The sequence below is a fragment of the Lygodium microphyllum genome, chromosome 13, assembly GCF_053477565.2.
Source record: "Lygodium microphyllum isolate KBCC chromosome 13, Lygodium_microphyllum_v1.1.10, whole genome shotgun sequence".
Taxonomy (NCBI): Eukaryota; Viridiplantae; Streptophyta; class Polypodiopsida; order Schizaeales; family Lygodiaceae; genus Lygodium; species Lygodium microphyllum.
The window spans coordinates 136720719-136735910 of NC_141147.1; the positions used below are offsets into that span (position 1 = coordinate 136720719).

The 15192-nt window shown below is 38.7% G+C and overlaps 1 protein-coding gene across 2 annotated transcripts in view; it reads right to left on the minus strand.

Annotated features, from left to right (window-relative positions):
• The window catches only part of LOC148027256 (triacylglycerol lipase-like protein), a 55762-nt gene extending 40989 nt beyond the window's left edge, over positions 1-14773 (minus strand). Inside the window, exons 1-2 of one of the 2 annotated variants that reach the window (XM_087690609.1) lie at positions 14526-14773; positions 14372-14444 (exon numbers count right to left, since the gene is read on the minus strand). In XM_087690609.1, coding sequence (XP_087546735.1) covers positions 14372-14444; positions 14526-14660 — 208 coding nt within the window. In that variant the 5' untranslated portion in view covers positions 14661-14773. The remainder of the gene's footprint in view (positions 1-14371; positions 14445-14525) is intronic. The other variant, XM_087690608.1, reaches the window with a different exon arrangement.
• Between the last annotated feature and the right edge of the window lie 419 nt (positions 14774-15192).

The following is a 15192-nucleotide window of genomic DNA, read 5'->3' on the forward strand; positions in this document are numbered from 1 at the left end:
CCATATTTTGGCCACTTTTTTAGTGGGCGCCCACACAATGGTACACCACCTAGACAGCTTATGCCTATAAATAGATAGTCACTTCATTCATTCTTCACCGCTCTTTTCAATCATTCTTTACTGCCTTCTTTGGTCACCACCACAACCTTCCTACTCTCACCAACCGCTTCCATTGCCCTCACACCCCTTCACGAGGGCATTGCAGTTCATGGCTCATGGCTCGTAGCTGCCTTCACCCTTCCTTTTTTGCTTCAAGCGCCATGTTCCATCATTAGGCCTTGCGTTTGGAGCATCTTTTACCTAGTGTCACCATCATCTGCTTGGCGTCAACACTCTTCTCCTTCAAGCTCCATCTTCACCTACATTTTTCAATCTGCAACCCTGCTTACCTGGCATCAGCATCCTAGCCTCTAGCGATGGTCTCCATCATCGAGCATCAATGATTTCATCACTCATCTATAACAAGGGTTGTTGGGACTTGCATTTTTGCAACGTGCTCCTCCTCCATCACCTGGCGTCACTCGTCTGTCTTAGGGGCTACTACGACCTCCGTTTTTGCAGACTGGCTCCTCCTCCATGCATTTTTGCAGCCTGGCTCTCCTCCATCACCTAACATCACTCATCTGTTCACAAAGGCTGCCGGTGTTGGAGCTATATATAGTTCACCCTATCTAAACTAGGTCTCACCTATATATATGTAGATTGTGATCAATATGTAATAGTCTTTAGGAGTGTATATGGTCTCTCTCTCTCTCTCTCTCTCTCTCTCTCTCTCTCTCTCTCTCAACACAGTATCAAAGCTATCACGATCAACTACAAACAATTTCTTGGATCAAGAAGTATACCTTTGTAATATCTCTTTAGTTCTTGATTCATGTTCTTTTCATGCTTAAATTTGATGTATTGTGTATGTTATAAGCACCTTATGTTATGAATTTTAAGCATGGAAGAAGTTCACTCGACCATCATCGATCATCATTTAGATTATAAATATGTTGAATTGTAGATATGCCTTGCTTGGACACCCTAAAAGTTTCTATTTGGAAAACTCCTAAGGAAACGCCTTTCTCAAGAAAACCAGATTTTGTGATGTGCTAGGACTCACAAGCTTTCTTCCTGGCAAATCCATGCTCAATTTGGAGTTCTGTGTCAAACGTTATGTCAGTTCAGGTAAACTGGACTTGAAACAAGACAAAAGCTTTTCGTGCAAACTTCTACAACACAGGTTATGTCACGATTACTCACTCTTGTGTTTTTGCATTTCTGCCAAAATTAGCCAGATCATCATCTATTCTTGACCAAAAGTAAAGCGATCACGTTTTGAGTATTTTTCATCTCTCTCATCTATGTTGGGCCGATTTCTTTTCTCTTACGTTTTATCTATTTTGGGTCACTTTATTCTTGCCCACGTTTCGTCTATCTTGGATCTTTTTCTTCTGGAGTATGCTTTTTGACCTAAATGTCTTTTTTTACAGCATAGCTTGTATGTACGACTTGTTGTGTTGCACTTTCATCATCATTTCTATATGGTGTGCAAATTTTGCCATCTCATATTGTACGTATTCTCTCAACCGGCTATGTCAAATTCTATAATCGTCAACGGATTTTCTTCTAGACAACATTCCGTCTCTCACTTTCAAGAACAAGGATTCCTTGGGTGGAAAGTAAAGATGCTGCTAATTCTTGAAGGCGATGACTTGCATGATATTGTTCTTGGTAATTATGAATATCTACCTCAACCAATTGATTAGGCTCATGATAATATCCTTGTAACAGAAGGACCTATCTTTGAAAAATAGCAAACTGTTTATAATGAGTGAATCAAACGCGACAAAGCAACTCATTGGTATATTCTTTCTGCTCTTCAAGGATCTCTTATGCTTGATGTATGTAATATTTCAACCTCACAAGCTATATGGAAGTATTTGATAGCAAATTTTGAGAAGAAATATATTACAAAAATACTTTATCTTCATAGTCAACTCATTGAGTTACAATACAATATCGGAACTTCTATGACAACGCATATCAACTCATTCAAGAACATTATCAATCAACTTGCTACTGCTGGTGATGCCATTCCACGAAAGCAATTGGTAACACAACTTCTTGACACTGTAAAGGATCCTCCTTATGATAATATTGTTACCATATATCTAACAAAGATGAGATCAATTTTGATCAAGCTTGTATATCTTTGATTGAATATTCACAACGACATAAACGAGAACACACAAATCAAGAAACAGTTATGATCTCACAAGAGAAGACACGGTCAAAACAAATCAACCAAGATTTACTTGCTCAAAGGCATCCCTTTCCAAATTATACACGTAGGAGTCATCGTTGTGGTAACGTCTCTCGTCTCAAGTTTCCTAACAGGCATTGTTCTTATTGCAATAGAAATGGTCACACTACACATGATTGCTGGGCAAAACAACATGATGAAGAACATGGTATTACAAATAAACAACCACATTTATCCAGAGATTATTCTCCTTGTGACTACTACAAAAAGATTGATCACCCAATCCATCTATGTTTCAAGAAGCATTTTGATTCAGATCGACATATGCTACTACACTTAACAACACTACTGAAGAAGCAAATTGTGTAAGTTATTCTATCTCTTCGAAAAGGATACTTCTTTTTATTATTGATTCTGGTGCTACAGGAAACATGACATATCAGTCCCAATGGTTACACAACCTGTCAAGTCAAAGGTATAGGTGATTTATATCTCGGTATTCTTTCTTCAACAAGAATTTTGTGTGGAGTTTTACATGTCCCAGATCTACAAGGGAATCTTCTTTCAATTGCAAGACTTGTGAATCTTGGTCTCTTTATCGATTTTGACCATACCAAGTGTCGCACTGAGAAAGACAGCCAAATCATAGTTGTTGCTCCTCGAAATGATAATCTTTTTGAGTTATCTTTAAATGAAGATGTTGCAAATGTTATTACAGCTCCTAGTGATCTTAACAACATAATATGACATCATGGCTTTGTTCACTCTGATTTTTCTAAGCTTGTCGATCTTTATCGGCGTGACCTTGTTCAAGGTATGGAATTCAAAGCTCGTTCTCATATGGGTATTTGTGAATATTGTGCACTTGGAAAGCATTTTTGTAAACCCTTTTTCATTTCCACCACAACTCATTCCAAAGATTTGCTTGATCTTATTCACACTAATACTTGTAGACCTTTTCCTCCATCGAAATCTCAATATCGATATTTCATGACTTTTATTGATGACTTATCAAGATATACCACTGTTTTTCTCTTGCGACACAAATCAGAAGCTTTATTATCCTTTAAGCAATATCAAAAAGTTGCAGAACTTCATATTGCTCGTCGCATCAAGAAACTTCGCAATGATAATGGTGAAAAATACATTTCAAATGATTTTGATGATCAAGGTATTTATCATGAATATATGATTCCCTACTCTCCTCAACAAAATGGTATTGCTGAACGTAAAAACAGGACTATCCTCAATGCCACGCGATGTATGCTCATTCATTTTGACTTATCTTGATATTTCTAGGCTAAAGTAGTCTTAACGGCAGTATTTGTGTAAAATCATCTTCCTACAACTGTTGCTCCTAGTAAAATACCAATTACTACTTGAACAGGTGAAACTCTTGTTTCATATTTTCGAACTTTTGGATGTATTGTTTATATTCATATACCCAAAAGACTCGCAAAAAACTTAATCCTCCTGGTTTGAAAGTTATTTTCATTGGATATTCAAATTTTTCTAAGGGATACAAGTTTTATGATCCATCTTTCAAGAAGATAATCATAAGTCGTGATGCTATTTTCAATGAGCAACTTATGGGCAGCACATGGTCTCAAGAGAATGCTGGGCGGACGTGCTTACTAGAGGATGTTGATGATACAAAGTCATTACTTACTTCTTTTCTTTTTCTATACGATGATAAACCTCCTTCACGGGATAATACTAACTCTTCAAATCAGGATTCACAACCTGCACCTATTATTATTGATGATGACCTTGGCGTTGATCTTCCAATTGATAATGAGCATGCTACTTGTCATGTTTATGATGCTGATATTCTTGAGAATGCTCTCCATATTTCTACAAGCCCTATCTCTTTTAGTGATGCCATGCCATCCCTACAAAAGGAACAATGGCAGGAGAACATGGAAGCTGAGAATGAATCTCTTCTCTTTAAAGATACATGGGTTCTAACTGAGTTACCACCTCGACGTATTGCTATTAAATACAAGTGGGTTTATAAGACTACAACAAAATCGGGTGGAACATTTGACAAATTCAAAGCAAGGCTAGTTGCCAAAGGTTTCTCACGAATTGCAAGAGTTGATTATCAAGAAACTTTCTCACCTTTTGTTCGTGTTACCAGTATTCGGATCTTGTTAGTTTTTGTTGTTGAGTTTGATTTGGAGGTTCACCAAATGGATATGAGTACTGCGTTTCTTAATGCCGATTTAAAGAAAGAGATATACATGGAGCAAACAAAGGAATTTGTAGTCAAACATAAGGAAAATCTTCTTTGCAGACTTCATCGAACACTCTATGGTCTCAAGCAATCTTTGCGAGCTTGATATCAAAAGATTGATCTCTTTCTTACAAAACAAGGTTTTATCTCTTGTTCTTCAGATCCTAAGTTATATGTCAAGCGCTACAATGATAGTTTTGTTATTCTTGCTCTATATGTGGATGATACCATACTTGTTTCTAACAATCTCAACTTCCTTCAACAAGTAAAGAAGATTTTATCTTCTACGTTTGACATGGTGGATCTTGGAGACATACACTCATATCTTGGTATTCAGATTCAGCGCTATCAAGAAAAGGGTGTTTTATTAAAACATCAAACAAAGTTCATTGAAGATATTATTCAAAAGTTTGGTTTGGGTTTTACACATCCTGCTAGTACTCCTTGTCTTGTGAGCTCTACCAAAAACTCACTTTCTGCAGAATAATGAACAATTAGCATTACATCAACCTTCTACTAATCTTGGTTGATGTCTTCAATTTGTTGGCTTATATTCTCGCCCTGTGAAACCAGCCTTCCTTCTGTGGATGGGTGGTAAATCCCTAATTACAACTTAATTACAGCAGCAAACAGTTAATGCAAATCTAAAAATACAAATTTACCTATTGATCTTGGACAATGCACTCGATTGGCCCCAAAATTGGTGCCCCTTTCGGTATTTCTTTAGCTTTATTGAAAAAGAAGTTGATTTACAATGGGATCCTTCCAATTCCTTTCGGTATTCCAACTCCCCTTGCTGTTCAAAATCACCAGCAAGCCTTTAAATCTAATTTGCCCCTTGATTCGGGCAATCAATTGCCCTTCACCTGCTTTGATGGAGATGGAAAATGCCCCAAATTCAATTATTTGTTGGTCCCTCTACTTGAATAGGCTAAAAACAGCTTCAGCCATGTTGAATCCAAGTCTTGGAGCTTCCAATTTCTAGTATGCTTCCCGAGGCTGCTGCTAAATTCTAATTTCTGCTGCAAATTAGGGTTTACAACAAAGAAATCTGAAATTTCTCAGCCTCCAGGGGTCCAAATGCTGAGATCTTCAAAACAAGGCTGAGAAATGGCTAGGAGATGAAAGGGAAAGCTGTAGAGAGAGAAAATTCAGAGTTTTGTCATGAAGAATGACTGAAAATCAGTCAAGTGCTGCTGCTGCCTACCACAACAGCTTGTAGATGCAAAGAACTGAAGAAAATCGGTCATTTACTGTCGTTGCCCTATCTCAACAGCATGTAGATGTTGTCTCATGTTGTTAATTGGTCTTCTCTTGCCCTTGACAGCCTCAGAAGGTTCTCCAATGGCTGCAAATCAGACCAGCAACCCCCCCTCCCTCTCTCTTGCAGGCTAAATTTATAAAAATGTCTCTCTCCAACCTCTAAAGACGTTTTTCAGTCTTGCATGGGGATTTTTTACAAGTGGCAGCCTTCCCAAATGGTTTTTCCAACATTTTTCATAATTAAATATTAATTTTCAATCTTTAAATATTGAAAATTAATCTAATAATTATTTTGGTGCCCTGAAAAATAATCTAACTGGCCAATAATTAAATTGGCTAGGGAACTTTCATTCCTAAGTGTCTGCACCATCTTTGACCATCAGATTGGCGTTAGGTACTATTAAACGTCACTTCTCTAGTGTCACCAAACTAACACTTATGGCCAAATGGATGACCTAGGCCAACAACTAGCACCAAATACCACCAAGTACCTGTGCAGCATAACTTATAGCAACTTTTGCCTTTGACATCCCGTGATTTCTTCGGGTCTCGGGCTCGTAAATTTACTTTAACCCTAGTTGCACCTCACATATACGACATTTACTTAATCATGTGATTAAAAATTAATCCACGTGTTAAGTAATGTTTCAAAAATACATGTCCTCATGACAGTCCTTCCCCTTCAAACCTTTGCAATCGTCCTCAATTGCACTGCCAAATGCATCAAAAGTAAAGTACTACGTTGAAATTTTCATAATTAAATTGGTTGGGCAACTTTCATCCCCAAGTGTCTCTACGCCATCTTTGACCATCAGATTGGCATTAGGTACCATTAAACGTCACTTCTCTAGTGTCACTGAAACCAGTCTATGACTCACATAAAGTAGTAGTTCCTTCAATTAACACCTGGTCTTTTCACACACACACAAAAATAGAGACCTCACTCCCTCGCTCAATACCAAATTGGCCCCGAAGACCAACGTCCCTCTTGGTATTTCTTTATCAATTAAAAGATGGAAAGTTACAAAAATGGAATATTCCAGAATACATAACCTCAAAACCGTTGGTTTTCATCTTTTTTGAGTAAATCCCAATTACATAAGGACAGTACATCATGACCAAAACAACATCCCTTTTAGGAAAGCATTTTCTGTAACCATAACTCAATGATTTATGTACAGAATTGCAGTCTGGAAATCTCTGAATTCACTGTTCTTACTGTCTAGCATGTCCAACATTTTCTGTGACCAAAACTCAATGATTCATGTGCAGATCTCTGAATTCACTATTCTTACTGTCCAACGTAACCAACATTTTCTATGACCAAAACTCAATGATTCATGTGCACAATTTCAATTTGCAGATCTTTGAATTCACTGTTTTTACTGTCCAACATGTCCAGAAGAACATCCCTTTTAGGAAAGCATTTTTTGTGACCAAAACTCAATGATTTGTGTGCAGAATTGTAGTCTACGGATCTCTGAATTCACTGTTCTTACTGTCCAGCATTTTCTGTGACCAAAAATCAATGATTCATGTGCAGAATTTCAGTCTACAAATCTCTGAATTCACTGTTCTTACTGTCCAATAGATCCAACACAACATCCCTTTCACTCTGGCATCATTTCAGTAGTAAAACAGTCCCACGAACAGCACTAAATTAGAGCTGAAAGCCCTGTCCTTGTGTGGCATGGTCATTACTTTCTTTAGTTCCTGCATTGGAGAAGCCAACTGCTTCTCCTGAACCTAGACAGTGAGGCTTTTGCCTCAACAAAAGTGCAAAGAAAACACAGAACTGTACTTTCAATGGAATCAGCCCATCATGCAAAGCATTTCCTCTGAGAATAGAGAGAGAGTTTATCATAGGGAGCAAGCTCTACCTCTGTACATGAGTTAGAGATGAAGAAGTACTCTCCATGGCTGATGAAGCTACAACAATCTGCCCTCAACTCCTCCAAAACTTTATTCTCAGACCTACCCATTATGCCTATTATGTTTTTTTTAATGCTCTCTCTCTCTCTTTTGGGAATCTGTGCCACATGGCATACATATTACAATTTTCCTGTTCAAACCTTCCGGTCTAAAATTCTCCATGATCGGTGCAAAATTTGACCTTGGCATAGACCAGAAAGCTAATCCTCGTGCAAAAACGAAGATAATGACATGAAAGAATTCTAGGGTCCCAAAATAGTAACTCCCTAAATTTTAGGGATGGTGACCCCTGCATTCCTCGAGTTGTTCTAAGCAACTTTTATCATTGCAACCACATCAAAAAGTGTAATGTGGCTCAGTTACAATGACTTTTATTGCGTGAGCATTCTTACATGTGCATCTTCTGTCTTGGCCAAGCTCATTGTCTTGCACCATCTCCAATGGCTAAGCACACAGTCCCAAACCACTGGCATTCTATTCTTCAATGCCCATTCAATATGAAACTGGTCCTAAGGCTCAGACAAACCATTAGTCCAATTTGTCCCAATGGCTGCCTCTTCTGGCCATGCAAAGATTGCGGCTTATTCCAAGATAACTCTGGGAGTAAAAAGCAATAGCAACTAAAGAAAAGAAAAATAAAATATTTATATAAGTAAATAAGGAAAGCAACTGCAAAAAGTATCACTACCTGGTGACAGTCACCAACTGACACTTATGGAAAAATGGATTACCTAGGCTAATAATTGGCACCAGATACCACCAAGTACCTATGCAGCATAACTTATAGCAACTTTTCCCTTTGACATCTCATGATTTGCTCGAGTCTCGGGCTCGTAAAATTACTTCCCATTTGCACCTCACACGTGCAACATTTACTTAATCATGTGATTAAAAATTAATCCATATGTTAAGTGAGGTTTCAAGAATACATGTCCTCATGACAACCTGACATTCTTTTTGCTGCAAATTTTCTTGGACAACATTCTATTTTCCATGCCTTAATTGTTGGACTGCAGCTAAACAAGTTTTGAAGTATTTGAAAGGCACTAAAGATTTTGGATTGGTTTATCGGCGCCAACAAAACTTTGATTCTCTGCATTCATTTCAACTTTTGGGTTATACAAACGCAGATTGGGCAGGCTCTCACTTATCTATGCATTCTGCAAATGGAAATAGTTTCTTTATTAATGGTTGTCTTGTTTCTTGGACTAGCAAGAAACAACGTTGTGGTGGTGTTTCCACTACAAAGGCTGAATATATAGCTGCATCTTTAGCGGCTCAAGCCATATATGTAAACATCACCCCTGCATAGCCAGGCATTATGAGACCAACAAAGCTGACCATAGAAGTATCAAATAGAGTGTTGCCCTGTATTTCCAGCCAACAAACCTCAGCCAAAACAGAGTAAATGAAATGGTTAAATCAGTCCAAAATCAACTCCAAGCAATGACATAGCATCCCCGAATATATAAGCGTCAACCAAGCATCATCCAACCAATGGCAATGAGTGTAGACATCAAAGATAAGTGCTGCCCTGTTTTATGACAGTCCATGGACTGTTATAACAGTCCAAAATTGAAGCTTAGCACTCAAATCAAATGCGAAGAGTGGAAGGATCAATGCCAAGCATCAAAACCAAGTGTTTAAATGCTTGTATAGCTGCCCAATGAAGAAGATATGCTGTAAGAGATGAAAAAGAAGGTTACTGATGTAAATTTAATAAATGGACAACAAAATTAGTGGGATTTTGGATCTATATGAGTACAGATTTGCATACAACAACCAAGGGGCAATTTAGGGCTTGATGCTACTGGTTATTTGGGACCTGCATGCAAGTGTTCAAGACTCAATTTGTGCCCACATGTGCTTATAATCCAAGGGCAATTTGGGAGTTAACGCCGCCAGTTAGTCATTGGAGATCTGCATGCAAAGGCATCGGATCAAGGGGCAACCTGAAGTTGGTGGTGGTGGTTCGTTAGAGAGGTCAACTTATTAATCCAAATGTTCTAGAGAATTAGCTTGATCAATTCCTAGTTGTACAACAAGTGTTTTGGAATTAATGTGAAAAGAAATACTGCAAGGGACACCAATGTTTTGGAACCAATTAGGTATCGGCTCGTCTCAAATTTCGAAACACAATTTGACCAAAGTAAAGTACTAAATTTTCAATTATTATTTGTCTTATGGATTTGTTGCTTGCTGTAAATTACTGTAAATCAATGCATTTTAGGGTTCCACCACCCTTCTATACAACGAAAGGCTGGTCTCAACATTCCATCACCAGGCCCCATCAACTCCCTTCAGTAGGTGGACCTAAGGCACCTGATTCCAAGCAATTTGCTGAAATCATTTTTCAGTTGTGGAAAAATTCAGCAAGCATGTCTTCTTAAGTAGTGAAGAATTGCATTATGGTGATGCCTAATCAGAAAACAATGGAAATAATGCAATGCTTGATCTTGGAATGGGCACTCACCATGGGCAGCATGCTGTCACAGCTAGTTTTGGACATGAAGTTGGGACTTCAATTAACTTAATGCTGAAAATCAGTAAAAAGAAGAGTATGCTGATGCATGGGAATCTTGATAATGCAAACACAATGCCTTTTGGACAGCAAGATATGCATCCAAATGTGGGACATACAAGATATTTTCTTGGAAGATCTATGTTTCATGCTACGGCTGGCCGTGGTACTACTTCGTTTGGTGTATATGGTAGAAATGTTTTTGGTACACAGCCCGTATTGCATAGAATGCATGGGTAAATGTATCCTGATTGGTTGGAGGAATGCAAAATCCCATATATGGTCACATTGGAATGTTACTAGTATGGAACCGGACATGTTTGGCAATGCAATGCATCTAGTGCTCCTAATATTTTTCGTACACATTCAAGGAGGAGGTTATTCATCAAGGGGATTGCACTCTCCTCCATCATCAACATCAACACCCAAAATCTATAGGTTCTTACCTAAAATCAACACCCAAAATCTATAGGTTCTACTTAGGTAGGGGATTGCACTCTGCCCCATTTTTCAACATCAACATCAACACCCAAAATCTATAGGTTTTACTTAGGTAGGAGAGACAATTTATTGCTTTGATTAGCATTAGATTAAAAGTTAATCAAATGTGCTAATGTGACTTGCACATGTGAAATACAAGTCAATTATTTCACACTATAGGACCTAGGACCCCGAGATATCAGTTGGTGCCAAAGGCAAAAGTTGTAATAAGTTATGCTTGACAAGTACTAGGTGGTATCCATTGTCAGGTTTTGGCCTAGACTAATTTATTGGTCACTAATGTCAATAGTGACATTAGAGAATAGGCATTCATTCATTAATTAATTAATGTCAATCTAAGGGGTCAATAGCTGCTCAGGGATACTTGGAAGCCAAATTGGCCTAGCCAATTTAATTATTGATTGGTGAAATTAATTTTTTGAACACTAGAATAATTATTAAATTAATTTTCAAAATTAATATTCTAAAAATTAATTTAGAAGCTGAATAATGCTGAAAAATGGGATTAAAAGGCTGCCACTTGACAAAACTTGCCCATGCAAGTGGGAAAAACGTTTCTAGGGGCTGGTGGAAGTTTATTTCAACCACTGTGAAAGAGAAAAAGACTGTTGATGTGATTTGCAACCACCAAGGATCAGTCCTACAACATGTGACAGCAATTTGGAGCCCTCCAAGAGCAAGTGACAGCAGGCCCAAGGTCCTTCTAGTACAGGTGATAGTAAATAGAAGGGGGCAGCACTCTTTCTGGTGGTCCTAAGCCGTAGGCGACAGCTTCCATGGCTATTTAAGCAGAGCAACAGTCGTTTTCAACATTTCTCGCAATGAAACTCTAAATTTTCTCTCTCTATAGCACTCTCTCTCATCCCCCAACCATTTCTCAAGTTATCTCAACATTTTCCACTAATTTGAGCTATCACAAAAAGAGATTTCAGTCAATCTTTTTTGTAACCCTAGTTTTGGATAAATTTTAGGATTTTGACAGCCATCTCGGGTTACATGCTCAAAATTGAGGGCATAGGACTTGAATTCTAGCAATTGAAATTGAGGAATTTCAAAGAGATTTAAGAGGTCAACCAGCCAATATGAGATTTCAGGCTAATTTGTATTTTAAGAAGCAAGGTGAAAGTCAATCCCTAAGCCAACCAAAGGGCAAATTGGTTTGGAGGCTTTCTAGTCAGTTTTGATAGCAAGAGGCACTTGGATTAGCAAAGAAGAACAAAGAATCTCAGTTGTACTCCTTCCATTTGCAATATAAGATAAAGAAATACCACAAGGGACACCAGTTTGGGGCCAATCGGATATCGAATGTCTAAGATTAAAGTGGTAAAGTATACACTTTCAGTTTATATGAATTTTATGCTTTTTGTAATTAGTGCTTAATCGAGTTATTACAACCCTATCCGAGGAGGAAGGCTAGTTTCACCTTGAATGTATCAGCCATGACTTGGTGGCCATACCTTCATATCTTATCCAACATCATACATGGAGATGAGGATGGTGTCCTCTCTCTAGAGCACGCAAGCCTTTGCATTCTCACTACCATAGACATAGTGCTAGAGGCTTCTCTTCAAGGTCAAGTTTCGGGCATCATCAAGTCACCTTGTCTATTGTTCTTTGCCAATTTCTTTTCAAGTGGAACTCTTCAATTACAAGAGTTACCTTTATCATCCTAGCCATGTCACAAAATTGTCCTTACTTGGGGATCTCATTATATTTATCCTTTCTATATATTTCAAAGTTGCATACAAGTGGAGCATGTCGCTCTCACTTCTCTTAGGGTAATTTTTTGGGTCTGAGGATGTGTTCAATGACCAATGTCATTAGATGCATCAATTTAGTGCATTAATTTCTAAATTGTCTCCATTATCAAGCCCAAAAAGGCTTTATTTGTATCATTTGGCATTTATTGCACACAAAAACATTCCCTATAAATAGGGCATGTGTAGACATTCTATATTCACTTATACCACATCCATTGTCCACATTTAGTTAGTCTTCTCTTCTCCACTGTTGTTCCCTTCCTTCTACAAATGGTAATCGCTGCCCTCTTGAGTTGTTGTTGCTGCCCATGCTTGGAGCTGCCACCCTTGCCAGCTGGCTACCACACAATTAGAGGCTGTTACCCACCTGTGTTTTCAGTCTTCTATCACCACCTAGCCTCCATTGAGGTTCTATCGGATGTCACAACACCTGGCAGCACTTGTGCTTGCTGCCTGAGGTCTGATCACCAAAGGATGCCTGCATTTTCTGCAACCGCAGCTGTTCAGCCCTGCATTTTGCTATTACAGCAATAGTCAAGCATCCTACATGGCCCCTCCAGCATTCCTCCACATCAGCTCACCTTTCATTTGCTGGTTCCAACCCTATTTCCACCAGTTGCAGCTGCATCCCTGTCTTCAAAAAGCCCCCTTGTTGGTCGTCTGCAAGCACACTTGGATTGCTGATCTCATCTTCTTCATCATCAACAACTCCTGAGAACTGCTTTTCGCTCCCTCTACTATTATCACTTGATTCTTCTTTCACATTCCCCTACCTGAAGCATGGCATTTCACTCCTTCCACTCGGCATTCCTTCACAAGTGCTGCCGCCTAATCAGCCAAGACAGTGCAATCATCTCTAGCCTCTAATCGGCATCATCAACTCAATTTTGCTTGCCTCGGTACTGGTTCTAGACACATGGCCACCCTCTCTCTCTCTCTCTCTCTCTCTCTCTCTCTCTCTCTCTCTCTCTCTCTCTCTCTCGCGCGGTTGTCTCCACATTCAGTATGATTCATTGAGCATTAGTCATTCCTTCATTCTTCGTCTGTGTTTGTTTTTGAGTTCCTTTGTCACAAGTATTTGCTGTACAAACTCTATGTTCCTACAAGGACACCTTGAATAGGTACTTTGCATCGTTCGTTGATGACCATGGCAGATTTACAGCATGTTTACCCTTTTGAATTGAAATAAGAGATGCTCATGTGTCTTAAATAGTTCTTATCTATGGCTGCAAATGAGACAAATTTTGTACTGGGGAAGTACATGTCCAAAAGTACAATTGTGCATTTATGGTTGGAAAAGGCATCAAGTATCAATGTACATTGCCTTACATTCCAACAAGAAATGGAGTGGCTGAGAAGAATATTGGAACTCTTATGAAGATGGCATGATGCATGTGAAAGCACAAACTTTCCCTCATAAATTATCCTTGGAAACTATAACAAATAGTAAATAGGAGTCTAACCAAAGCATTGCTGCCAGTTACACACTATGAGGCTTAGCAAAACAAGAACCAATGAAATAAAGCAAAACATATTATATATTTATTTATATGGTAAAATCTATTCTGCTGGCTGCATAACCCCATGAAAATCCTTTACAAGGACCTTTGTTGGTTTTTGGCAATGCCACAGAGTTCGGTTTCTTGCTATAGAAAACCAAGATGAAAATACATAAAGGTATTTGACTGTTAACTGAAAATAGATTGTTTCCAGGCACTTAATTATATCAAGGACGCTGCGAGCGCTATTAAAATAAAATATTTTAGCCATCAATCCACAAGGGTACGTGCTGGCCTCTAATTTTCTAATTTATCTGTTCCTCTTCTAAATAATATTAGCAATTTATCTTTCTTTTCCCATTACTGCAGCAAGAAATACGAAATAGCAGCGTGCTGAAAAGGGATTGTTACCAGCCCAGGCAGCTGTTGCAGACCCTATGGATGCAGCTAATGTCAGGACTACCTTGTGCCTCTCGAAAACATCCTGTATGTCAGGAAGAAAAAGTATGTATTTAGGCTAAAAAAACACAGTAAGACTACAAGAATAAAGAGAAGAAAGTCAGACCTTAACGGAAAAGTAAGTATCAGACACAGCATTGACGCCCTGGGAGATCTTGGACTTGATCGACCCGCCTATGGATCGATTCACCACGTGCTTAGAGGCGACAGACCGAAGGAATCGAGACGATCGGACTAGCATGATGGGCCGATTCAAAAATCAATCGGCTAATGCGTTGAGCATGTATTCTACATACGTTTAGAGAGCTTTGTCTTGGGGGATCTCGAATCACTCACAAAGCTCTCGAGTCCCAAGTCTATGTGGTATGTGGTATAAGTAGTTACACACCGCCATTGCCTGCCCAATCTGCGCCGAGTTGGTGGGCACAGGAAAAGTTGACTTGGGCAATCACTTGTCCGCCACCTGCTTACACACTAGGCAGTGGACACTTTTTGTTATCAATAAGTATCCGTCCGCAATCATTTACACATTGGCCACCACCTATGCACCGTACACTTCTTGACTCGCATGTGAATGAAGGGACGCTACGGATGTTGATCATCATTCTCATAATAATTATTATTAGAATACTTGATTAACCACTTTAAATCAACTAACAAAACTTTAAAAAAAGTCACTGATAAAGCTAAAAGCATTATAAAACTTTTAAAAAAATACTAACTAATAGAAATGTGTGTGTCCATCCCGCATGCCGTCCTTCCACCTTGCTAGC